This window comes from Odocoileus virginianus, chromosome 30 (assembly GCF_023699985.2).
Source record: "Odocoileus virginianus isolate 20LAN1187 ecotype Illinois chromosome 30, Ovbor_1.2, whole genome shotgun sequence".
In the NCBI taxonomy this organism is placed as follows: domain Eukaryota; kingdom Metazoa; phylum Chordata; class Mammalia; order Artiodactyla; family Cervidae; genus Odocoileus; species Odocoileus virginianus.
Genome location: NC_069703.1, coordinates 20,567,923 through 20,592,672, shown reverse-complemented (window position 1 = coordinate 20,592,672; position 24,750 = coordinate 20,567,923). Strand labels below are relative to the sequence as shown.

The 24,750-nt window shown below is 52.8% G+C and overlaps 1 protein-coding gene and 1 long non-coding RNA gene across 3 annotated transcripts in view; one reads left to right on the top strand and one right to left on the bottom strand.

Moving 5' to 3' along the window:
• The window catches only part of LOC139032185 (uncharacterized), a 230,336-nt gene extending 228,990 nt beyond the window's left edge, over window positions 1-1,346 (bottom strand). Inside the window, exon 1 of the long non-coding RNA XR_011484701.1 lies at window positions 1,271-1,346. This is a non-coding gene — a long non-coding RNA (uncharacterized lncRNA). The remainder of the gene's footprint in view (window positions 1-1,270) is intronic.
• Window positions 984-23,546, top strand: IGFBP5 (insulin like growth factor binding protein 5). 2 transcript variants are annotated; one of them, XM_070458622.1, is made up of 4 exons: window positions 984-2,125; window positions 15,668-15,897; window positions 16,161-16,331; window positions 18,922-23,546. In XM_070458622.1, the coding sequence occupies exons 1-4, from the start codon at window positions 1,792-1,794 to the stop codon at window positions 19,051-19,053; spliced, it is 867 nt and encodes a 288-aa protein (XP_070314723.1). In that variant the 5' UTR covers window positions 984-1,791; the 3' UTR covers window positions 19,054-23,546. The 2 variants fall into 2 exon arrangements, with proteins under 2 accessions (XP_070314723.1, XP_020768950.1); XM_020913291.2 differs by having other exon boundaries at window positions 986-2,125; window positions 16,212-16,331.
• Window positions 23,547-24,750: the final 1,204 nt, after the last annotated feature.

Here is a 24,750-nt window from a genome sequence, read left to right as displayed (position 1 = left end):
CCCAGGAGGGTCCCTCATAACCTGGGGTCTCTCTGGTCTATGCCCTCCAGGGCTGTGGCCCCATAGAAATACTCCTTTCAAAAGAACCTGGAGGGACAGGATCACTCCACTCCGCCTTCCTTGCCTCTGACAACCCCACAGCAGGGCAGGACACCGTGGGCCTCCAGGCACAATTTTCAGAACCAGCAGTTCCTCCCAAGTGCCAGTGTCTGTAACCCAGTGCTGCCTATGATGCTGCTGCTATCAACGTCCCTTGGTGCAAGTCCACACACAGCTTCTCTGGGCCAACAGTGTAACTAAAGAAAAATGGCCCCTTCCCCCTGTAACCAAAGGCAGTCACTTCACCAGCAACAGAAACAATAGATGAAATCCCCTTCCCCAGATTTTTAGGGGGGAAATTTAGTTTTTCTTTTCTATTTCCCCCCACCACCCATCGCTGGCCATCTTACACTAACACCCATTCCAACACACACACACTACACACACACACCCTTACTTGGTCACTCAGACACCAGCAGACAGCCATTTCCCACAGCTAAGGTAGCATTTCTTGGGCACTCTATATATCCAGTTGGCTAATAAGAAAATTCTTCTCCCTCCAGCCTGAGCCTTCCTTGGCTAGCTAAGGGGTGGGAGGGACGGAGAGGAGTTGTATCCACCTTATTGTATCCACCGCGCTGCAAGAACTCTCTTCTCCCCCGCGACCCCCGCCTCCTCTCCCTCTCTGGGCAGCTCCAGCCCTGTTCCCCGCTCCCCCTCCCCCGTCCCCTCACCACTTTCTCCCATTCTAGGGAGAGGAGGGCGCTGTTCTGGCAGCGAAGGGGAGCCCCCGTGTGTCTAGAAGGCCTCTCCCCACCCCCACCCCGTGTGAGTGTACTCCTTGGCATCCTTGCCTGGGTTGGGTGTTGGGGAGCTCAAATTGCAGCTACAAACTGGCTGGCAGCCAGGGGCCGTCTATTTAAAAGCGCCGGCTCAACCGGAGCCCGTAGTCTCTTTGGAAACTTCTGCCGGGGGAAAAAGAGCTAGGAAAAAGCTGCAAAGCGGTGTGGGTTTTTTCCTTTTTTTTTTCCCTCCTCTTTACTACCCTCTCCTCTGTTTGCACCTTCCTTCGGGCTTCACGCAGAACCTGCGAATTTCGAAAAGGTGCTAGCAGGTTGGGAGAAAAGAGGTGTTAGGAGATTTGGTGTGTTTTCTTTCCTTTTTTTTTTTTTTAATTTCTTGATTTCCACATTTTTCCCCCACCTTCGCGGCTGCAGCCGCCGCCTCTTACCTGTTCCGCAGCAGCCGCGCGCCGCTGGCAGCTGAGGGTTAGAAAGGAGCAGGGTGTACTTTGAGATTTTAAACAAAAATTTTGAAGACTAAATCTATTTTTCTCCCCCCGCCCCCCCCCGCCCAACCGCCTCTCCTCCACAACCTCCGAGCTCTTTTTTTCGGTGGTTGTTTGGAGGTGAACCATTTTTGGCTCCCCCGCCCCAATTCTGACCAGGTCAGACTCGTGGGGAGGAGGGTTTGTTTCTCCAACCTCCGATTCTTCTGCGTGCACCTGGCGCAGATCCCTTTCCCCCTACCTGTTGCAAGTCTGTAATCTTTGCAATTGAGACTTGCTTGCAGGCACTCCAGCCCTCCATCGCTCCCTACATTTTGCAATTGTCCAGGGGAGGGCACCTGCTCTACCTGCCAGAAATTTTTTTCCAAAAAGAACAACATTGCTCCGCGCACCCTCCTGGCCCCTTTCTCCCGGCACTCTCACGCTCCTGCCCCGCCCCAGGTAAAGGGGGAGACTCGGAGAAGATGGTGCTCACCGCGCTCCTCCTGCTTCTGGCCGCCTGTGCGGGACCGGCCCAGGGTCTGGGCTCCTTCGTGCACTGCGAGCCCTGCGACGAGAAAGCCCTCTCCATGTGCCCCCCCAGCCCCCTGGGCTGCGAGCTGGTCAAGGAGCCGGGCTGCGGCTGCTGCATGACCTGCGCCCTGGCCGAGGGGCAGTCGTGCGGCGTCTACACTGAGCGCTGCGCCCAGGGGCTGCGCTGCCTTCCCCGGCAGGACGAGGAGAAACCGTTGCACGCCCTGCTGCACGGGCGCGGGGTGTGCCTGAACGAAAAGAGCTACCGCGAGCAAGCCAAGATCGGTGAGCGCGCCCGTGTGCCACGGGCGGCGTAGGGGGGGTGGGGGCACGGGACAGCCTGGCCCCGCGCGCTCTGCCCAGTAAGTGGCTTAGAGCCGGGCTGCTGGCCGGGAGGAGGGCGGGGAGGGTCCCTGCACTTCGGACTCGGAGCCCCAGCCGATCCTGCTACCCCAGGGGTCGGTCTAGCCGAGCCTCTCCGGGTTTTCGCTCCTTCTCCTCGTCCCTACCCCCACCTTCTTCGCCCCACCCCTCCCCCCTCGACTAAACGGCGACTCGGAGCTCCTATTTCTTCTCTAGATGCAAATCCTCAGGTACTCAATCAGCAGTCCGAAAGTGTGCATCTTACATGATCAACTCCCTCTCCACCACCCCCATGTACCCAATATGTTGTGGGCTTTGTTTTGTTTTTTCCTGAACTTGAAAAAAAAAATCCTTTTGTTAAAATATTGCTTCAACTGGGGACCTGGAGAGAGAGGCGTTACCGGTTTTCGGTGCTAATTCTACCTTTGTCCCTCCCAGCCCCCTACCCCGCTACCAGTCCCTCCCTGACGTTTCCATTCTCCTACCCCGCCCCCCCGACACACGGGCGCACACGCACACTCACGTGCACACACAACACACGCACGCACGGACCCTTGGTAGCTCTTGCCTTTTGGGCGGGGGCTTTGATGCCCCTCCCACGTGCACACTCGTTGCTCTTGACTCGACATGATTGACTGGTCGTCGGTAAAACATACTGAAATGCAAAATACCTCTTTTTCCTCCCAGGAAAGGAAAGGTGACTTTGGGCAAGCTCAGAGGCGGCGGGGAGGTGGAGCAAATCGGGGGCGGGGGGAGTGAAGGAAAGGAATAGGGAGGGTGGGCTTGATGTTCCAGGGCTGGGTGTTCCTGAATCGAACTCCTTTCCCCAGCTCCTATTCAGATTTTACCTAGGAAGAAAGGTAGATATAGGGATGGGGAACGAGAAGAGATGTGAAATTCAGATACCGCAGCTTCCCCGCCAGTGCTAATCCCCCGCCCTGTCGCGTCGCCCCTCGAGCTCTCAAGCCAGATCACAAGTGGGTGTGGTGTAAAGGGGAGAGGGGCCCTGGAAACGCAGAATGCAAAATCAAGGGGGCGGAGACGGAAAAGCCACGCACCAGGCTCCTCCCCTCCACCTCCAAGTAGCCTCGCCCCCGGGTTGCCCCGCCCCCAAATTCTCAGTGCTGGGGTTTAAAAGGTTGACAGAGCTGCCTGCTCAATTGAAACAGTTCGGCTTCCTCTTGGAAAGTTACTTGATCTTAATTTTTTTTTTAAGTTTAATGAATCATACACAAAAGTCTGGGTTCTGAGCATTGGTCCTCCCCCAAAGGGGTTAATTCTTGGCTAAATTGTGTTTATTCTGTGCGGTATTTTCTTACTGGGACAATGCCTTTCTCTCCTATCTCCGTCCATTACGAGCACCCCAACATGAGTTGTCTTAACTGCAAACTACAGACACTCTCATGTAGGAAAGGAGTGCGTCTGCGGTTGAGAAGAGAGGCACGAGAGCTGTCGTGGGCTCAACCTGGATTCCCGCAAACCCTGCAGGTTTTGTCTGTCCAGCTTTGCAAGAGGTAGTGTTTCTCCAGTTTACGGCCAGCAAAAAAGGGAGAGAAGGCAATGTGCAGGCCCTGGAGGCCCCCGGGGACGGTTGGTGAACTTATTTTTATTAACAGCCAATTTTCAAAGGCGGTCCCGCCCCTACATCTTGTGAGATGTAGTGTGGAAAAGCTTAGCACCAGCACCGAGAGGGGAAAGGCATGAATCGATTTCCTGGCTTGGGAGCCAGCGCTCTGGGTAACAATCCGGTCACAGCGAAAGTATGCAAGGTATCGCTTGGCCGCATTCTGGCCCCACTTTTATTTGCCCAGCCGTGTGGTTGGTGTGATGTGGTTGGTGTGGAGGGTGAGCGCGCGCAATTGCTGGGAGAGCAAACTGACGCATCCAACTTTCCAGTTCAATCCCAACCCTTCCCCCCCCCCCCCCCAACACACACACAAGGGCTTTTGTCCCAAGCAAGATGAGATGCCTTTTAGACTTCTCTGCAGCCCCTTCCTCAGCCCCCACCTTCAAAGTGCCTTGAAGCAAGGAGCGGCCTCCCTCCCCCTCCCCCCACTCCATCCCAGCCCCTCTGAAAGACTCCGCCTCTCCTAAAGCAGGTGCCTGACCGGCTCCGGTTGCTGGACGGCTGCCCTTGACTGGTAGCTGGAACTGCCGCCTTCCTCCCAGACAGATGGGATGGGAGTGGGCCCTCCTGGCTGGAGCTTTTCAGCTTGAGTGGGTCTCCCAAAAGTTGGAGATGGCGCAGCGACAGTACTTAAAGAGAGGAAAACGAACAGAGAAGAGGGAGGAGAGTGTCGGCTCCTTTAGCCAAAATTGCTGCCCCCCCACCCCGACATTCCACCGCCACGCCTCTCTACCAATATCGAGCAGTGTGAACTGGGATTTGCCCCTTTCGATGTAGATTTAGAGACAGACATATATGATGTATGTATATATACACATTTCACCAAAAATATGTGTATAGAGAGATAGATATAGATTTTTTTCAACAACAAAAAAAGTGCATTTCTAGAATCAGAAATGGGGAGCTAAGGAGAGAGAGATGGCTGGCCGCCAAAGCTTGTGGGAGGAAAAGAGCAGGGCCGGCGGAGACTGGTGTTTTGCTAGGCGCGTTGCTGGGCAACGGGGAGAGGGAGTCCGCCTGCGAGCGGGTCTTGGGAGCGCTCCGGGCCCTGAATTTTATTTCGGCCAGTTCAGGGGCAGAGATAGATATAGCAACAGAGGGCAGTGTGTGTGACGGCTGGAGCTATTTATTGGACCAAGCTCAATAAATATGGGTGAGCTGGGTCGAGTCCGGGGAAGGACCGAGCTTTGCTCTGGCATTCTTTGGAGAAGGGGCCTTGTGGCTTTGCTGGCCCGCATACTTTACCCGGGTCTGGAAGATCTCTCTTGTGCCTGTGAGACGTTAAGTTTGGGATACAGGGAGAAGTGGGCGCTGGGTTTCAGTTCTGTCATTGAGAAATAAGAGAGAGGGGAAGAGCAGAAAATATGCTTCTTGGAAAGAAAGAAAAATTACCTAAATAAAAATGCATTCATCCTTTGCTTCTTTGAGGGGTTTGGCCATCCATCACCCTGGCTTCCATTCCCAGCCTAATCCAAATGCCCTGTTGAAGTCAAGTTCCAGGTTTAGGTTTATTGGCCAAATTTGTGTCTGGATTGAACAAGATCATGGAAAACTGAAGGAGCCAGATTCCTTTCCCACCCTTATCCCCTCCCTTTAAAACAAGTCTTTGAGAGGCTGGCTGTGCCCAGAGCCAACCAAAATGGGAACTGGGAAGACAAGCAGAGGGCGCTTTTAGCTTGACTTTTCCTGCCTCCCCCTCCCCTCCCTTCCTCCTATTTCTGCTGTGTCAGCTCAGACTGGAAGAACAAGCACAGTTGGCCACAGTGAGGCTTCATTTTCTTTCCATTACTCTTTTTCTCCCCCTACTTTCTTATCCCTCCCTCCCATCCCACCCCCTTCTCCATCCCCCAACTCCAAGACATCCCCAGGGGGCTTGGCTTTTCAATCAGAGCAGCTGTGCTAGTCCTGGGGCTCAGGGTTGGATTTGAGTAGGCAGGTGGGCTTGCAGCTGCAGAGGGAGGACCGGGCTGACCTAGGAGCCAGGGGTCACCAGAAGGTTACAGCAAAGAGCCTGGGAGCAGAAATCCCCACAGAAACCTCGGTCCCTTTAAGGCTGGGCGGGGGGGAGGAGCTAGCAGGAAAGGAAGGTGAGTTTTGTCTAAAGCTTTTACTTTGTACTTGAGCAATGTATTTAAAACTCTGGGTTATTTAATGTATGGAAAATAAAATTTTGGAGAAGGGACAACCGCACTCCAGGCTCACTGCCTCCAGAAACTGGAAGAACATCGTAAACAGATCAGGTACCTATGAGGTCCCACCGGAAGCAGAAGTGAAAAGGGCAGAGAATGGCTGCCATGACATGGACGCTATCTGGTGGGGTTTTGTTTGCATGTCTGTTTTGCATTTTTACTATGGTGGGTCCAGAAGTTACCATCCCCAGAGACCATCCTTCAATTGTAACCTGAAAAATGTCTTCCAAAACAGTAAGATTTATTACATATCTACAAAAATAAATAAGCAAATAAACAAAAACAGTTCTAAGCTTCCACTCCCCTCTCCCTCTATCCACAGAATTCCCCATTCTTGTTTCCAGCTCCAGTTCTTTCCATGATTTCTGTTGTGATGTCTTTTTCTTCTTCTTTAATATAAATTCAAAGAAGTGACTGGGAATCTGTATCAGAGGTGAAGTAGCCTTTCTTGCCTGGCCACTCAGCTTAGCTAGGTTTGAGTGTCTCTCCAGGAATTGCCTGGGTATTGGCCAAAGAATGCTCCAGCTGGAAGGAACCTGCCATGATCACAGCATCTTGGCAGTCAGGCCCTCATTTTACAGATAAGGATGCTGAAGCCCAAAGTACAAGTCACAAGCTTAGAATTAGGTGCAGGGTTAGAGGCAGAGCCAGGGCTAGAACTCAGTCTTAGAATCTTGTTGAGCCTAGTCCTCCTAGTCCTAGTTCTGCCCTCCCTGCCTTTCTTCCTTAAGTCCCTGGGGCTCTGGCCTGGGCCTGGTCTAAACTGCAATGAAGCCTTTGCCAAATATTACCCAATGCTGTCATCTCATAGCAGGAGGGGCAGAAGGGGGATGATGTGAAGATGAGATAAAAGCTCAGAACTTGGAGTGCTCCGTTTGAGGAGAAGCAAAGTGGCCCCAAAGTGGAGAAAGCAGTACCCCTTTATTTTCAATCTTGTTCTGTTCCATCCCTGTTTCTGCACGGTCTTGCAGGCAAGGCTGGCTTAGGCGAGTGATTTGGTGAGGGATGGGGGGGCAAGGAGGGTGGAAAGGGGTGTGTTCAGCCCAGACTTCAGGCCCATGTGCCAAACCTCATTTTCTGAATGACAGGGAGCTGTCCTTATGTGGGCGGGCGGGCAGGCCCTCGCTGCCCCTTGGCTGAGCAGCAGGCCACATTCTCTAAGGAGCCCTCGGCATAGAAGCGGCTGGCTTCCCATGGTCACCAGCCTCCTCCAGCACGAACTTCCACAGAGCGGGGCAGCAGGATGTTGAGATCCGAGCTGGGGTGGGGTGAGGTGGGATGAGGGAGTGATCGGGGGATTTTCACATCAGAAACAAAGAGAGAAAACCACATGCCACAAAAGTTGGTAAGGAAGAGAGAGAGACAGAGGATCGCCAGGGTTTTTTTTAACATAGTCAGAGCTCTTTTAGAAGGAGAGGAGAGGAAGCCCTCCAGATTATAGCTGGAAGCTTCCAGTTGACCTGAAGAATTGTTCAGCGCCATCCTCACACACCTTGGAGACTGTGGCAGCTGCTCCCTTGGGGGATTCCCAAGAAGGAGGCAGATAAGATAAGACTCTCTTCCCAATGGCTTAGACCACCAAGGAAGTCCTGGAGGGGGTTCTAAAATAAACGTGCGCGCTCAGCCGAATCGGACTCTGTGACCCCATGGACTGTAGCCCGCCAGGCTCCTCTGTCCATGGAATTCTCCAGGCAAGAATGCTGGAGTGGGTAGCCATTCCCTTCTCCGGGGGATCTCCCCAACCCAGGGATCAAACATGGGTCTCCCACATTGCAGGCAGATTCTTCACTCTCTGAGCCACCAGGGAAGCCCAAGCGTCAGAAACCACATAGGCCAGTGGGCGCCTAAGGAGACAGGGCAGAGGCCGCCAACAAGCCCCTCCCGCACCTGTGAAGGGAACCTGCTTCCACTCTCTGCTCCTGCTGCACAAAAGTCAAAAAGGAAAAGACTCTGAGCTTTAATCGCCAAAAACGACATACCCTCTTGTTTGACCCCTAGCAAGTCTCTCTTAGGAGGACCTGGCCGGGGTTGGGTGGGGAGGTCGTCGACAAAAGAGTCCAAACAATCTGTTCCTGCCGCCCCCTTCTGGTCATGCAGGGCTTTCCAGGGAATTTGGCTAAATGGTGCTGCTCTGAATGGGCCGTGATGAGTCACCAGTGGGAGTGTGGCCAGGTCAGAGAAAGGGCCCCTCACTTCCTCCCTCTCATTATCTCCCCTGCCCCATTGAAAGGCTGCTCCCCGCCTCACTCCTCCATTACCTTCTGGTTTGGGGTGTGCATTATTGTTGTTCAGTGGCTAAGTCGTCTCCAACTCTTTGTGACCCCATAGACTGCAGCATGCCAGGCTTCCCTGGTGGGGGGCCGGGGGGGGGGGCGGCGAATAGGGAACAGATACAGACGTTTTTACTGAGCATGCTCCACCTTCCCCAAGTCTAGAGACCTGGCTGGAGATACGCATGCTGGGTGTTGTGCATAAGTATGTATTTCTCACGTGTAAAAAAATCACCAGCTGCTGCCCAGGGATCAAGAAATGTATACCAGAGTCACGGCCCTGCATCCTAGTATGTCCTCAGGGAGAAAAAGTGAGGAGGATCCTTTCTTTTACCTAGAGGATGTGTGAGTGGGACCCCAGTCTTTCATTCTGGGAAAGGGTCGCCAACTTGACACTTGCCACATCTACACTGTGAAAGGTGGTAGGTCACCTTTTCTCTCTCCAACTTCAGGGAAGGAGACCTAGTGCCTTAACGCAGCATCAAGGAGTGAGGTGACACAAGGGACAAACTCCCCTGTGTTCTCTTAAGTGGAAACTGCTTCTCAGAAGCACTTGGGTAAAGTTCCTCTCACTTGGGGCTGGCAACCTAGACTCCCCGGGGATGAGCGTAGAGCCATCGCTTCCCAGCAGAACTTTTTGCAGTCCAAGGCGCCTGAGACCTTGTGATCTACAAGCAGACACCTGTCAGCCACGTATCACAGCAACTAGATTTTTAGTTGATGATGCAAACAGGGGAGGTGGGAGGCAACAGAGACCTTATGAAGGTAGAGACCTGTATGGAGAGTTCACGAGCACATAACAACTCGTGGAATCCTCATAGCCCTATGAAGAGGGGGCTGTTGTCATCCTCCCCATAAATCAGATGAGACTAAGGCAAGGAGATGGGAGGAAGCAACTGAGAGAGGGCAAAATCCTGCATCAGGATTTAGTGAAACACTGTTAGCAGCCCCATCTTCCACTCAAGAAGGGAGACTGGTGGTCAAGGGCTGGTAGTCCAACTCCTGATTCTGTTTATCTGCTTTCCTGTAAGGTGTCTTTATTTCCCCGCTCAGGATAGAGATATTACATACCTATGTCAGTCAACGTGGCTGTTGGTTTTCCCGGCCTGAAATGGGGAGGAGGCTGTAAAGGAGCTAAGAGGGATAAGCCTATTGCTTCCAAGGTCCAGTCACTGACTCTCTGAATCTGCTCCCCACCTTTGCCATGCACCCCAAGTCAGCAAGACTCCCTCCACATGTCCATTTGCAACTCCTTCCTACCTGCAACTGGTTCCTTTGGGTGACAGTTGTGTGAATTTCTTTTCCTCTTGCAAAGTCCGTGCTCCTTCCCTTTTCAGCCCATAATTCAGGTGAAGAAAGAGTCCAGAACATGCATGTCTGTTACTGATCACAAAGGAAAAGAAAACAATTTTCCAGGAGAGACTGGGGCAAGGGAGGCCCTGGTCAGCGATGTCATGGGCAGGGCTGGGGATGGTGCAGCCACCCCTAGGAGGCTTCACAGCCCTCCCTCGGTCCCTGTCCCTTTTTTTTTATGCAGAGACACACACAGTGTAATTGTGTCTCTTGGCATCTGCAGCTGGGAAACGGTCAGACTTCAGGAGGCTGAGGCATGTCTCACATTTTTTTTCAACAGTGAGCAGCTGATCCATCATTTTCCCAGAAGCCTCATGTTGTAGCAAAGAGCAGGAGGCTGCAGGTTGGCTAGGAAACAGGGTAAAGTGGGGAGGAAGCACAGAGCATCCAGCCATCCCCAGGCACGGATCAGGGCCCTCTGACAAGCTGTCCAGTGGAATTTTCTGCAGTGAAGAAAGTGTTCTCAGTCATCGCTGTCCAACACGGTAGCCATCAGCCCCATGTGGCTATCGAGCACTTGAAATGTGCCTCAAGCAACTGAGAAGCTGAGTTCGTAATCTGATTTAATATTTACTCGTTTCAATAGACACATGTGGCTGCTGGTTATCTTACTCAACAGCACAGTCTTAGATCAAAGAAGCCCAGTAAATGTAGGGGACCCTACTTCTTCCCACTCCTGAGGCCCACCTCTCTGCCCCTTGTTCTCTCTGTAGCAAATCCCAGTGTTTAAAGGCAGGTCTGTGGGTGACATGACCCCCCAGGGCATCCACTTAGCTCCAACATGCCGCAGCTAGCCTTGCAGAACTATGACCCCCCAGGGCATCCACTTAGCTCCAACATGCCGCAGCTAGCCTTGCAGAACTGCCCCTAGACCTACACTTTGTCCCATGAGCCGATTCACGCATCTCTCCATTCCGAGGTTCTTTATTGAAGACCATGTGCTGGAGAGACCAAGATAAATGACAAAGTTCTGCCCTTAAGATGTTGACTGTCTGAATTCCACAGAGAGAGCTAGAATGAGAGCTGGTGGAAACCCAGCTCCCCTTTTCATTCCTGGCAGAGAAATTCTGGGCGAATCCCTCTTGCCTACTGGCAAGAAAAAGAGACTCTTCCTCTCCCAGGTCCAGGTGGCCTGGCAAAGCCCTACATCCTTCCTGCACTGCGAGTTCCAAGTACGCCTCAGCTTCTTCAATTTCCGTAAGCAAAGTTGCAATATCTGATCCACCCGTTTTTCTCTAGTTTTGACTATTAAGTCAAGATAGCGTGGGAAACGGCCACCAGTCTGGGCCCAGGCTGTTGATGGTGCCAGGGTAGGACCAAGAACCCCAGGGTAGAGCGTTCGATTGTAGTTTCAACCATAGGAGCAGGTCTCCGTGGTGAGCTTGGGGAAGGAAGATGCATTGGCGCTTGTGCTGTGAGAAGTGCCCCCCGCCCCAACTGGGGATGCGTCTGAGTCCGCAGCGGCCAGGCCTGCACCCACACACCCTCAACATTCACTGGGGAAATTCTCCGGTGGCCCAGTGGTTAGGACTCAGCATTTTTACTGCCAGGGCCTGGGTTCAGTCCCTGGTTGGAGAACCAAGATTCCACAAGCCGCACAGCAAAAAAAAAAAATTCACTGACATGAGGATGACACAGTCCTCAAGCAGTTTTTTGTGTTGCCAAGGGTGGTGCCTCAGTGGATGCTGTATCAGTATGAGTGGGCAGCATCTTAGGAATGAAGCAGAAACTGAGTTGGCTGCCCTAACATGGCAGGGCTGGGACCATCAGAGAGCCAGCTGGCAGGACTAGGGGCGGAACAGAGCAGAGAATCGGAACTCAGCCTAAAGATAACTATCAGGACACTGCGAGAGCCCTTGCTTTCTTAAGACACTGAATTAAAGGGTCCTGCTTCCACAGCTTCCCAAAGAAGGGGACAACAGTGAACGCTCTCTGCAGAATCCTTTCAAAAGGACAGCTAGAGATAGGAAGGGAGGTCCTTGATCTGCTTCCCTTCTTTCCCTAATCATTATGCTTGCATTGTTGACTAAAGAAACAGCCGGGGTTTACACACTGAGGGCCTTGTCCCCTCCCCGCCATCCTGGCCTCACGTAGGTCCTTCCCAGTCTATGCATGTCCATCTTCCTGACTCTAAATGCATGCTGAGAGGGGAAGACTGGGGTGGTGGTCAGAGAAGTAAAAGGAGACCACAAAAAGTTCCAGATTTTAGAACTGCTTACAATTCCTACAAGGTAGCCTGTTCTGCAGCCATCAGTCTCCTCCGCCACCTACTGGCCATATGCAGGTACTGACCTGCCAGGTGACAGTTCCAGAACCTACTGCATTGTTAAGTACCTAAGAGATTGCTATTCACTTGCAGCACAACTTCGCTAGGAAGTCCTAAATCCTTTTGCAACCCTGACCCATTTTCTTTTGATGAAACAGCTCGGGAGCTGCCAGTCTGCCTGTGCCTTCTTGAGTTATCTAAAATTTAAACCCTACCGAAATTTCAAGCCTATTTATGACTCGGCCTCAGAGCAGCTGAGTAGGACTAGCTGGCTCTGGCATCCCAGCTCCAGTCTTACTTTCCAGTCCTTTGATATTCCAGGTTCCTGCCCTGGCTCCGATCCAACTTTCCGCTGTCTCTCTGGAACCTACAAGACCCTGATTAGTATCTGATACTTGACTCTCCCGCTGCCTAAGTAATAGGTCCCATGGGGTTAAGTGGCGGCACAACCTGGGAGGCACATCAAAACTTTAAGCCTGCCCTTCAGAAGCAGCCAAAGAGACTGCAAACTGGGGAGGGAATCCTGCCTTAGTGAAGCCAGGGGAAGGACAGAGGGTTTGCAAAAGTGTCTGGAGTTCCTTGGAGAATGGCAACCCACTCCTGTATCCTTGCCTGGAGAATCCCCATGGACAGAGGAGCCTGGTGAGCCACAGTCCATGGGATCAAAAAGAGTCAGATGTGACTGAGCGACTAACACAGAGAAGGTACAAGAGTCTACCAAAGAAGGTACAAGAATTTTGTTCCCCAGTATTGCCCTTGCTTAGTCTCAAGGCTAACACCTTCACAGGAAAGACCCAGAGAGGTCTAAGTAAATTGCCCCAAAGTTTCTTGAACCATTGTGAACAGCCCATGCTCCTCCCAGGAAAGGTGACTCCAGGTTAAGGGCAGCCCACAGCACTTCTCAAAGATCCTAAAATATAAAGAGTCTTGAGAAGAGCTCCCGATGGCAGGATGGGGAGTGGGGGGCCTGAGCCAATGTACTTGCACGACCACCAAAGCCAGAGCCAGAAGCTCCGTAAGAGAAAGTGCAACGGCATCTGGAGGATGACGCCCTCTGACCAAAGGGACACAAGAGGTGGCCAGAGGACAGTGAGTGGCACCTTCAGCCCAGATGTCTTTAAGAACTAGAACGAGCACCACTGGGATGGACGCATGTACTTGTGGCTCCAGATGAAAGCTCACCCTTCTTCCACGCACTGGTCAGCACCCGGCTATCTGGCCCTACTTCCCCTCCCTTCATCTGGTTACAAGCTTGACTGGGGAAGGGGGTGGCTGTGCACCCCCACAATGCTCCCAACCTTTCCGCGGCAACCACCTCCTGCCATCTCCCCTGCCGCACCACTCAGGTGACAATCAGAATGCTTGGTGACGTCCAGGGAGGATGAGTGACAGGTCAGGTCACTCAGTAAGATGGGACCAGGCCATGGTCAGCTTTTCCTCTCCTCAACCAACTTCTTCCAGATCTGAGCCTCAGGTTTGGGCCTGAGTTACTAGATAACAGAGCCCTAATCTTTCACTTTGTACAGAGTCCCCCAAATCAGCTTGTTCCGCCCTGCCTCCTACCCCCATCGCAGCTCATCCCACAACCAAGAAAAGCTGGTTTATGCCGCAAAGCTGGTTTATGGTCAGCTAATCCCCAGAAGGCTCCACTCCATGGACTCAGTGCATCGCCGTGTCGGTTCATCATCCCAGAGGGTTTTGATAAACTAGAGGCAGAGCCTGGGGCAGGAGACGTGGTGGGAGGAGGGAGTGAAAGGCCAGAAGGGGTCAGAGACCCTGGTGCTGGGTTCTCTTCGGGGAGAGCCTGCCCACTCTCTTGCCATGTGCCTCCTCCCACCTTCTACTCCAGAAACTACTTCCCTTCCTCTCCTGTGGATAAATACCCAGATCAGCTAACCACCCAGAACACTGCACACCTCTGGAGGCTTCTTTAGGGGAGCTTCCCTAAAGGGGCTTAAACGCTGGACACCCATTCGATTAAATCCGACAAACTCTGAGCCAAAAGACAAACGGGTGCTCAGGTGCTTTCTGCCACCTGCCATCCTGACCAGGTGAGGCCAGGTCTCCAAATGCCTCCCTCAACACACACCTGGAACTTCCCCTGGGCTGAGAACTCCTGCCCTGGGGATATGCAACTGTCCTCTCACCAAACTGCTCCCTCTCCACACCTCTTCTCGCCTCCTGGGGAGCCCAGTGAGAGGAGGATTTCCCTTCAGCCCTGGTGGCTCAAATGGTAAAGAACCTGCCTACAATGCAGGAGAATGGGGTTCCCTCCCTGGGTCAGGAAGATCCCCTGGAGAAGAGAATGGCTGCCCACTCCAGTATCCTTGCCTGGAGAATCTCATGGACAGAGGCGCCTGGCGGGCTACAGTCCATGGGGTCACAAAGAGTAACTAACACTTCCACTTTCCAGGGCCACCCCAAAGCCCTATTTTCTTTTTCCAGAACTGAAAAAGAAAAGAGAGCAGGGAAGACAGGGCTCCCTGCCCCCGGCCATCCTGCCCTGCACCTGCTCTGGCCCTGGGCATCCTGGCCATGCCCTGCCCACCTGGGAAGAGCAATCCGGGTCCAGTGGGGTCAGGAGCTGAGAGGAGGGGCCCAGGGGAGGGTGCCTGTGAGAGGAGAATTTCATGGAAATCTGTGGACCAAGAAAAGGCCAAAGGCTGGGGGGTGGGGGTTGGAATTAAAAGATCAACAAATAAATGAACAAAGTCCTAGTTCTTTAAAGGTCATAAGTCAGCTAAGTATAGACTGTCACCAAGTCACTGCTATATATAACCACTCCAGCCCCAGCCAGCTGTCTGCCGCTCTTGGCCGGGAGCTGTTATGTCCCAGGGCACAGAGCACAGAGCCAGCTCTGAGCAGGGAGCAAGGCCTCAGGCTCCCATGCCCCCCACCTCCACCCGCCTGCACTGATCCCCTCCGGATCCCACATTTCTGGCTTTCCCGGGTCCCTTCCTCCTGTTCCTCTTATGATTCCCCCCAACCCTGCTAGTCCAGACACCCCAGGGCCCTCCTGCCCTCGGTTCCCCAAATGCAAATGTATCTCAACTCCAACGGTTCCAAAAGTGGGAAGATCTCACTAGAGGATGGACTTGGCCTCTTGTCCACGCCCTGGCAATCCCTTTCCTCCAACAGCCTTGACCTCCAGATGGTGTTCTTACACCTCGGCCCCACCTCTAGCCACTTCCCCATCTATTTAGCCAGATCCCCGCCCCACCACCACCACCACCATACAGGGCCTTCCCTGGTGGCTCAGAATCCATCCGCAATGCAAGACACTTGGGTTCAGTCCTAGGTTGGAAAGATCCCCTGGAGAAGGGAATGGCTACGCATTCCAGTAGTCTTGTCTAGAGAATTCCATGAACAGAGGAACCCGGCAGGCTACAATCCCTGGGGTCACAAAGAGTCGGACGGGACTGAGCGACTACCACGTCCATTTCCACTTCCCAGCAAACAAGTGGCTTCCCTGCCCCCAGACTGTCCTCCTCCCCCTACGTCACTTCCCTCCTTGTATCAGCTTGACTTTTCCAGCACTCTCCTACTCCACGAAGTCACCCTAGGTTTGCTCCTCTGGACTTCCCACCACTCACAGGCGTGTTGGCTTCTGTCCTGATGCTCATTCCCCTTTCCCCAGTTTGGGCAGCCCCATGGGGGTGCAGAGAGCCCGTCTCCTCGCTCCAAAGCTTGGAGCTCTGGGCTCCGCATGGTTGACTCTCAGCCGACAGAAGCTAATCCTCCACCCGCTTTTCCCCGCAGAGAGAGACTCCCGTGAACACGAGGAGCCCACCACCTCCGAGATGGCGGAGGAGACCTACTCGCCCAAGATCTTCCGGCCCAAGCACACCCGCATCTCCGAGCTGAAGGCCGAGGCTGTGAAGAAGGACCGCAGAAAGAAGCTGACGCAGTCCAAGTTCGTGGGGGGAGCTGAGAACACCGCCCATCCCCGGGTCATCTCGGCGCCCGAGATGAGACAGGAATCTGAGCAGGTGAGGCTCAAGGACCCTCTCTCCATCTCCCTCTATATCCGCACCCTCGGTCTCTGCCACCCGCAGCTTTTAACCTGCCCACCCCCCAGCCCCCCGCCCCCGCTATCTAAATGAGCATGCGTGGTAGCACTTTATACACCCAGGGGTCATGGCACGGGAGGCAGAGGAAGACCTTGGGTAGCACCTAATCTCGACCAAAGGTGGTGAGTTTCCGTGCAGACCCTTGACCCACACACCTCGGCCACTGCATTCCGCACGTCTAGGTGACTCCCCGGGGCCTGGCCACGCCTCTCACGCCTCCGATCCGCACACAGGGTCCCTGCCGAAGGCACATGGAGGCGTCCCTGCAGGAGCTCAAGGCCAGCCCGCGGATGGTGCCCCGCGCCGTGTACCTGCCCAACTGTGACCGCAAAGGGTTCTACAAGAGAAAGCAGGTACGTGAAGCTCTTTCTCTACAAGAGAAAGCAGGTATATCCAGTGTCGCCAGCTCCACTTGCTGAAGAGACTGTACCCCTGAAACTAACACAGCATTGTAGACCAACTCGACTCCAGTAAAACTTAAAAAAAAGAAAGAAGGAAAGCAGGCATGCCCCATCCCATATCCCACGTTCAGGGCATGCACGCTAAGTCGCTTCAGCCGTGTCCCACTCTATGCATCCCTGTGGACCCCATGCCTGCCAGGGTCCTCAGTCCATGGGATTCTCCAGGCAAGAATACTGGAGTGGGTTGCCATGCCCTCCTCCACGATGGAACCTGAGTCTCTTAGGTCTTCTCATCTAAGTTCCCTGGCCATGTAGGGGTAAAGAATCCACCTACCACTGAAGGAAACACAGATTCAATCCCTGGGTCAGGACGATCCCCTAAAGAAAAAAATAGCATCCCACTCCTTTACCACTAACGCCACCAAATCTCCACCTCTAAATGCTTGGATTTCTGTCATTAACAACACTGTGTCCCAAAACACCAGTATCCTTGCTCCAACCACAATCACAACTGACCCCGTTCCCGCCTACACTGTAATCTACTCATGTTTTAATGATTCACCATAGGTACATGAGTTCATCTAAAAGGAAACTTTCTATCACTGTGTCACATCCCATGTTGTCTGTGTTGTTTTCTGGTACACATGCATAAATATATGGGGTTTCCCAGGTGGTGCTAGTAAAGAACCCACCTGCCAATGCCAAAGATGCAAGAAACATGGGTTGGATCCCCAAGTCAGGAAGATCCCCTGGAGGAGAGTATGGCAACCCAATAAAGTATTCTTGCCTGGAGAATCCCATGGACAGAGGAGCCTGACAGGCTACAGTCCATGGGGTCACAAAGAGTCAGACATGACTAAAGTGACCTAGGATGCACACACACATGACTCTAAAATATATTTTTACCATGTACCTCCTGAAATCATTTCATGACCCATTCACAGCCAGTCTACCCTTTGTTAACCGGTCATCTAAGCTTCTTAAGGAGTACATGTGAGGGCATCGACATCACACAGATTGCTGGGTCCCACCCCAGAGCTTCTGATCGGTGGGTCTGGGATGGACTGTGAGAACTTGCGTTTCCAACAAGTTCCCTCCCGGGTGACGCAGATGCTCCATAAAGGCACCCCTCATCTAAGTTCCCTTAGATGGTGGCGTAGGGGTAAAGAATCCGCCTGCCACTGTACCCGAACACGGGTTCGATCCCTGGGTCAGGAAGTTCCCCTAAAGAAAGAAATGGTATCCCACTCCAGATTCTTGCCTGGGAAATCCCATGGACAGTGCAGCCTTATGGGCTACAGTCCATGGGGTCACAAAGAGTCAGACACGACGTAGTGACTAAACAACCACAACGTCTAAGTTAGGGCTCAAGAGCCAGGCAACTTAGGGGGAGTCCTTGGGGGTCCTGCTTACTAGCTGTGTCCTCTCACCCTGGTCGGTTAATGTCTCCAGCGCTAGTTTCTCATGTAAAGTGGAGAATAATTGTCCCTATTGTTCTCACATGATTATGAGGAGTAATGAGCTCATCTTTGTAAAGCCCTTAGAACAGTATCAACAGTATAGTTAAGTGTTAAGTGGTGTCTTGTATATGGTACAGCTATAAAAGTGATGCCTTTTACTAGTATTACTATTATTTAATGGGCTTCCCTCATAACTCAGTCAGTAACGAAAGTGAAAGTGAAAATCCCTCAGTCGTGTCTGACTCTTTGCAACCCCAGGGACTATACAGTCCATGGAATTCTCTAGGCCAGAATACTGGAGCAGGTAGTCTTTTCCTTCTCCAAGGGATCTTCCCAACCCAGGGATCGAACCCAGGTCTCCCTCATTGCAGGCAGATTCTTTACCAGCTGAACTCCAAGGGAAACCAGATAAGTCGGTAAAGAATCTGCCTGTAATGCAGGAGACCTGGGTTCGATTCCTAGGTCAGGAAGATCTCCTAGAGAAGGAAATGGCATCCCATGCCAGTGTTCTTGCCTGGAGAATCCCATAGACAGAGGAGCAAGAGTCGGACACAACTTAGTGACTCAACCACCACCACGTTATTTAATAATTTAATGTATCATCCTTATCATCATCATCATCATCATCATCAGGTTATGTCGCTCTCTGGAGAATACCAAGTTGGAGATAAAAACCAACTTGTTTTGGGTGACATGAGACAAAGTTGAAAGAGCTAGCCAAGCACAGACTGCCTAAATGAGCACCTTCCCTGGGTTGTCCCATAAAATGTGGACACCAGAACCCCAAGGGTTGGGTGTTGATGTTGTTCAGTTGCTAAGTCATGTCCAACTCTTTGGGACCCCATGGACTGCAGCACGCCAGGCTCCCTGTCCTTCACCATCTCCCAGTCTGTTGGGAGATGGTGAACTCCCAACACCATCTCAAGGGTGAACTCAAGGTCATGTCCATTGAGTTGGTGGTACAGTCCCCTCAACTCTTCGGAGATGAGAGTCTGTCTTGGGGCAGGGAAGGCAGAGGGTTAGGAAGGAGCAGAGCCTCAGGGAACAGCCATGCTCACTGCCTGTCCCTCTCCCCACCCCAGTGCAAACCTTCCCGTGGCCGCAAGCGTGGCATCTGCTGGTGCGTGGATAAGTACGGAATGAAGCTGCCAGGCATGGAGTACGTGGACGGGGACTTTCAGTGCCACACTTTCGACAGCAGCAATGTTGAGTGATGCGTCCCCTCCCCGTCTTTCCCTCACCCCATCCCACCCCCAGCCCCGACTCCAGCCAGCGCCTCCCTCCACCCCAGGACGCCACTCATTTCATCTCATGTAAGGGAAAAAAAAAAATACATATATCTATCTATTTGAGGAAACTGAGGACCTCGGAATCTCTGGCAAGGTCGCAACTTTGAAAACGGCAACAACAGAGATGTGAAAAGCTAAGGAGACCACCCCCCTCTTTTAAAAAAAGGTTTTCTTTTTGAGGCAAGTTGAATGAACAAGGAGGGCAAGAGAGGAAGAACAAGAGAAAGAGAAGGGAGGAAAGCAGACGTGGGTAAGAGAGAGGAGGATGCGTAGTCACGAGGAGAAGCAGAGCATGGGCCAGAAGCATCCAGCTTTACGTCCAGCCCTGGCCCGAGCTGGGCAGCCATCAGGGCCGGAGCAGCAGCCGCCCTCGGTGTGGCCTTTGATGCCACACCCGGAATTTACCCAGTTTGGATGGGTCGCGGGGGGAGAAAGAAAAAGACAACAGGGGTCAGTGCCTCTCCTGGATCAATCTCCTCCTGCAGCCAGCAGCTCACACAGCTCAAACCCTGTCCTTCCTCTCCTCCCACCCCGGCACTGTGTTCTCTCTCCCTCCAATTTACAAAGATGAAAATGCATTCCATCCTTCTCAACACAAGGCAGATTCATAACTGAGTGATACTCGATGGTAGGTGTTCCTAAAGCGGATCCATGAATATGAAGTGTGTGTGCATATTTCACTCCCCATGCAGACTCTGAGAAATCAATCCACACCCCGATAGTGGGAAGACATGTGCTTCCAGGGTGGCTAAAACTCAGCACCAAGTGAAGCCTGTGGTTTCAGTCCTTCATTGCATCCAATTCACAGCTAACACAGCCTTCGTGGGGGAGGATAGGCTGAAAAAAAAGTGGGCTTGTATTTATCTACAAGGCTCCATATAGTCATATATAGGCATATAAGTCTATTTTCTTTCTTTTTTTTTTACCCCTTTCTTCCTTCCTTTCTGTCAAGGTTTGCATTAACTTTTCCAAGTAGTTCCTCTGGGGGCATTGAAGAACATCCTTATTCTGGGGAAACCAAGAAAACCCATATTCTTCTAACACAACCCATAAAACCAGTTTTGCCTGCCTCCCATGAGCAGCAGCAAACTCAGCCCTCTGTGGGACACGGTGTTGATTTTTTTTTCATGATTTCCCATGTACGCGTGTGTTCATGTACCACCAAGCCAGGTCGGTGAGCACAGCCAATAGTGTACCCACCAAGCTCCCCAGGATGTCACATTCACCTTTAGACCCTTGAGAAGTTACTGTCTCTGGACCCTACACCCAGAGAACTCAATTGGTCCAAGTTCAACCCCCTGGTCCTGCCCAGCATTTTCATTTCATCTGGACAAAGCCTGCATTTGGAAAGCCTCCCTCAGCCTTCATACTGGCAGAGCAGGAGAGAGACGGACATGAGAGATGGCAAAAGAGGGAAATGGAGGTGAAAAGTGTAAATACGGGGAAACCATAAAAGTGATTGCTCAGGCCAGCGTAGATGGAGTGAAGGGCAGAGAGCTGGAGAGACAGAGGGCTGACGGCCCCGTCCTAGCTTTGGAGCAAAGCAAAAAGAAGAGGGGACAAAGCCAGGAGACTGTTCCCTGGGTCCCCATCTGATTAGCCCTCTGGGATTTAAGAAGAAGGAGAGAGATTTAAGGAGAAGAAAAGGAAACAGGTTGTAAGAGAGAAAGTTTAACCCAGCCCTGTGAGCCAGAGAAGTTGAGGAACTTTCAGTGGGTTCTAGATCGTAGGAGCTGGACAAGAACAAGGATAAGCAGAGACCGACTGTGGTTTGGAAGGGAAAAGTCTACGAGCTCACCTGCCCGCCTTCACCCTGCAGCAAGGGACGGAGGCTAGAGAGGCTTTCAAGCCCTTGGTCCACCCTGGCCCATTCCAGCTTCTTTCCTGGGGTGGGAGATGGCAGAAAGGCGCAGGACAAGCAGTGAACGGATGCTTTGGGGCAGCCAAGATTCTGAACCAAGAAAGCTCCCACCCTCCGCTGACTCCCCCCGCCCCCGCAACAAACGGGCAGCTCTGAGGATGGAGAACTCTGGCCAGGAGACGGGGCTTGGACACAGCAAAGGAGAGCTCTCTCGCTGTGAATGCAGCTCACACCCCTCTTCCCCGACGACATGACACTGTGGAGACTACTCCAGCATCGAACTTGGGGACAGTGCAGAGGGGCAGCTAAGGAGCAGAAATACTTTAGCTGGTGGCAAGCCTGCAGCTCTGGGATTCGCTAGGGGAGTGTCCCCGGCTCCCTCGGAGTGGACGGTTGGCTGGGATGGGAGAGGCATCGATCTTCATTGGACAAAGGGCCTGATGGGGATGGCAGCTGTGAGGACTTCCTTGACCTACTATGTGTCCATGTGGCCCCTCCCTGTGCCACTGTCCCCAAACCCCCGACCCACACTTCAACGTCTTAGGCCAGTATCGTCAGCCTTTCCCACTTCACCCTTCTCTCCGCCCATTCTTTCTCTGGATCTTGAGCAGTTGTCTGAACTGGGATTGCCACGTGGATACTGGGGTGCCATTCCCCCTAAGAAAAGACTGAGCCAGGAATTTGCAGACCCCACCCCACCACCTCCCGCCAAGGCCTGGACCCGGTTCCTGGTTCCTGAAAGGGGGCCGTCTTTTCCTCCTGCTGTTTACTGGACTTTGAAGGGGCCTCGGCTCCTTCCATGGGCTCTTTGCAGTCAGCCACAAGGTGGGGGGTTAGGGCCTGCTTTAACGCCACCCCTGTCTTCAGATCTCCGGGGCTGACGCTGACAACCCCAAATCTGTGAGTCTCTCTCTAGTGCTTGCAGAGGGGGCGGGGAGCCTCTGGTCCGCTGGCCACTCCCTAGAGGATGCTGGGCCTTCAGACAGAGCCCAGGGTGGGGGTCCAGGGGGAGGGAATCATTGAGGAAAGTGAGGCCTCCCTGGGCAGGGTGGTGAGCAGGCAGGTATGGCGAGCTGCCAGATGTGAAGTTCCAAGAAGGGACCTTCTTGACCCCAGGCTGCCTGTTGGCCACCGTCTGCTCACTCAGAGGCCTCAGGCTCCAGGTTTTCCGTGGCCTCAAATCTAAACATTGGCCCGCAGCGCCAACAGGAGGTCTCGTCCCATCTCCCTTTGACTCAGGCCTCACTCTAGCAGAGGAGACCTGTCTCCACCACAACTGCCAGGTGACTGAGGGGGTCCGAGCCAGGACTGAGCCCCTGCCCCACCTCAACCCGGGGAAAGCCGGCGGCCTGGGACAGAAGAGACTTGGAAGTTTCTCAGACAGCCAGGCCTGGAGAGACAGGCCTGGAGACATTCAGCCCCAACTCGGGGGACGACTGGAGGCCCTGCGTGGGCCCACCTCCTGTCCCCTCACCCATTTTCCCATCACCACCTCTGTGGTCTCCATGGTAACCCAGTGGGGCCAGCCTCCCCAGGGGGAGCGGGCCTGGACCACCGCTCTCCTCATGCGGCCACCAAGCCCCCCTCTCTATGTGGGGCAGTACCCCACCTGCATCCGCTCTGCCCCGCAGGGCTCCAGCTCAGATGAGAATTGCAGAGAGGAGTGGGCCAAGGAGAAGCAATGCCCCGGTCTTGGAGAAGACACAGTTGGCTTCCAAGATTGAGGAAGCTGTATTTTGAGAGGTGGTTGTACTGGGCGTTGTACTGTCTTTGTTTTTTTTAAAACCACTAAAGTGCAAGACTTATTTTGCACTTTTCTCTACTTTTTTTTTTCTCATAGGTTTTTGGTGTCTTTTTTTAAGCATCCTTTCTTGGTTCCCTAATGGAGTATGTAGTTTAGCTATTTCCACAGACTCTGGCCTCCTCTCTTTAACTTTTTCTGGATGGAGGAAAGGGGAGGTGGGTCAGCCACTCTGCACCCATTTACCCCACCTCTCTGGTCCCCGGCCACCAGCCTGAGTCCCGGACCGTCCACCACCACCATCACCACCATCACACAGTAGCCCACAAGGATAGACAGTTGTCAGACAAGATTCCTTCAGATTCCGAGTTGCCTACCGGTTTGTTTGTTTGTTTTTAGACAGCAATAATCACAGCACATATTACTGTAGTTCTTTATAGTTTGACATACATACATACCATAGTGTTATTCTCTCCTCTTTTTTTGTTTTGACTTTCCTGTTTTTAAATAAGTGCTCATAATCTTTACTGGTGAAAAGGATGAAAAATTAACCAGCAAACAAAACCTGTTTGTGGAAAAAAAAAAGAAAAAGCGGGGGGAAAAAAATCGCCTGAATGTGGAAGAGCTCGCCTCCTGTTTTGTGTTTTGTACCTAAGGAAATAAAACAAAACAAAAAACCCCTGAGGATCTCACGTTTTATTAAAAGCAGTGAAGATTGCTGTATACTATTTATTCAACTTATAATTTATGTTACTCCTTGATCTTTGTCTTTTATCGTGACAAAGCATTTATTTAATAAAGTTATGCATTCAGTTAGCCTGCCTCAGCTTCCTCCTCGGGCCCAGGGAAGGTAGGCAAAGGGAGACAGAACAAGGGGAAGAAGGGACCAGTGGAGGCAGGACTAGGGCCTGCGCCCTCCAGAGGGACCCCCAGCCCCACCCTCCCACCCGGCACTCTAGTGCCCCCTTCTGTAGCTCTTCAAAACCTTTTCGGTGAGGATACATAGCACTTAAGAGAGCCAGTGGTCCTGCAGAGTCAGCTGCTATTATCACTAGGACTATTACCATCATTACCATTTAAGCTTCTCTCCTGCTGCTAAAGAAAGTCATCTTATTATTTATTTATTGGCTTCGCTGGGTGTTTGTTACGGCGCGAAGGCTTTCTCAAGGTTTCTCTAGTGGTGTCCCTCTGCCACATGGGATCTTAGTTTCCGGACCAGAGATCAAACCCCAGACCCCTGCATCGAAAGATAGATTTTTAACCACTGGACTGCCAGGGAAGTCCCTAAAGAAAAGTGATCTTAATTGACTCTCAGGTAGGACTTTAAGGAAGTCATTGCTAGAATGTTCCTCGCAAGATCTTAACTCCTGGGAACCTCTGGTCGAGGTGAATCCTACCTCCGGCTTCTGCCCAGCTCCCCGCTGCCATTTCCACCCGGTGAAGAGGAATGTTATGAAATGGCTAACCCTCCATCAACGTAAAGTGCACAGTTCCTACTTCTGGCCCTCCCTTCCTCTGTCCCCTTCTCCTCTCAGGCTCTTCTCCCCATCTCCATGTCCCCCCTTCATCTGTGAGTCCAGAGTAGGCACCGCCCTTCGTGTACTCCCCTGACTGTCCTCAACAAGGGTCTCCGTCTGTGGGCACAGCGGGGGAATGAAGCTGCGGGCATCTCCACTTAGCCCAGCCCGGACCTGGTACCCTGCCCCGTCCGGTCACGTGGCAGGCAGAGTCATTGGTGGTGTCCCTGGCTGGCGAGCGGCTGGCCTGTCGCCGGGCACACGGGCTCCTGAAGCACAGATGAAGCTCTCTCCCCTGAGACCGCTCAAGCCCGTGCACAACTTTGCAAGCGTACAGCCGTTCAGCCAGCACCCAGCAGTGACGGGAGAGCTGGACGGTGGGACAGCGGTGCTGGGAGGTCCCACTTTCCTCTACAGGGGTGCTGATGAGCGGGGGTGGGGGCAGAACGAGCAGCGTGCGGGAAGGCCATGCTGGTCCAAGTCCGGCCACAGTGCACCACCAG